We start from the raw sequence: 1,372 nt of genomic DNA, 5'->3' as shown, positions 1-1,372 counted from the left end.
AATGTCCATATTGTATCTGTGTATTCAAAGTGGTTAGGATAGATATATAGTTACATTCTCTTAATGAATAGAGTGATTTGTGCTAATGGTGTTTGTAGATAAGATATCATGTCCGCATCTTGTACAGTAATTAACCACTGTGAGGAATGTATGCAATGTGTTAATTATCAAAACTGTCCTACCAATTTGATTTGAAAGTGTCTCATTGCTATTTGTTTATCAATAAAATTATGGAAAAAAATTTAAAAAATTAATAACAGAAAAAAATAAATAAATATCCATGTAAATAGTAAAGCTTTTAAGAACAAATCTTTTCAGCCCATACAAAAACATATGATCATATAAATATATGGCAAAAATAGTTCACTTAGTGAAGTCAAACTAAGAAAAAAAAATTGTCTTACCATTACTTATTTTGGATTGTGATTTTTCCACAACTGAAACTGGTAACTGACCGCTCGACTCTAGGAGGCATGGAGAGATGCTAAGAGTAGAATTGGAGAAAGGCGAATATTTCTCATACCTGTACCTACGTGAAAAAATATATATTCTTATGACAGACTTCTTCCAACATCCTGCTGAAAACATTATACATGTGCTCCACAACTCCCTGGGACATCTGGTTAAACGTGCAGCTAGAACAAAATCTGAATTATTAAGGAAACCAGCATTGTAAAGCTGTTTGCTACACAGGAAATAAGATCTGGTAGGTTTCACACTACACATGGAATGGTCCATCACCCGGGGGGGAAAAAAATAAAGGTAGAAATTATTCATAGATGTTCACTTTAATAGAAGATAATGATTACAAATCAACTATTTCCAAAAGTATGCAAACTTGACAAAATATGATTAGTCAGAAGAAAAAGCAATGATTTAATGATATTTGGCCATAAGCAGTATATTTAGTTATAGATTTAATAGGACAACTGAAAGGCTGATTTTAGAGAACAGATAATGATATATGGCTTTTTGAACCATTCATTCAGATGGTTTCCTGATTTTTCTCTACAGTTTATTCATGTAGCTCCAAGTTACTTCTAATTCCATTTTTTCCCTCTGTTTCTAAGGTTATGATAGCGCCCAAGCCAGTGTTCAATGGTTGAACTGTGGCAATGTTATCTACAATCTCCCACTTTTGTAATTTCATTCTGACTGTCCCTATAATGTTTGATACATTTTGCTTGTGTCCAGAGACCTTTCCCAAGACTGAGATGAAGGGTGGCAGAATAATTAATCTGGCAGAAAGAATTTTAGGGCAGCCTAATATTAAAGCTGTGGCATGGCTATTGTTGGGGACTTTTAGCCATATTTATATTTCAAATCAAGAACAAAGAGCCTAGCAAGATGATTAAAAACATAAGTTTGGCTC

At 33.2% G+C, this 1,372-nt stretch overlaps 1 protein-coding gene across 3 annotated transcripts in view; it reads right to left on the bottom strand.

Moving 5' to 3' along the window:
- The window catches only part of Slco1c1 (solute carrier organic anion transporter family member 1C1), a 50,304-nt gene that overhangs the window by 33,256 nt on the left and 15,676 nt on the right, over positions 1-1,372 (bottom strand). For all 3 annotated transcript variants that reach the window (XM_004634539.1, XM_004634540.1, XM_004634541.1), the window contains one exon: positions 405-529. In XM_004634539.1, the coding sequence (XP_004634596.1) occupies positions 405-529 (125 nt within the window). The remainder of the gene's footprint in view (positions 1-404; positions 530-1,372) is intronic.

The sequence above is a fragment of the Octodon degus genome, unplaced genomic scaffold (genome assembly GCF_000260255.1).
Source record: "Octodon degus isolate 3935 unplaced genomic scaffold, OctDeg1.0 scaffold00064, whole genome shotgun sequence".
Taxonomy (NCBI): Eukaryota; Metazoa; Chordata; class Mammalia; order Rodentia; family Octodontidae; genus Octodon; species Octodon degus.
Note: the sequence above shows the minus strand (reverse complement) of the source record. Positions and strands in the feature narration are given on the sequence as shown.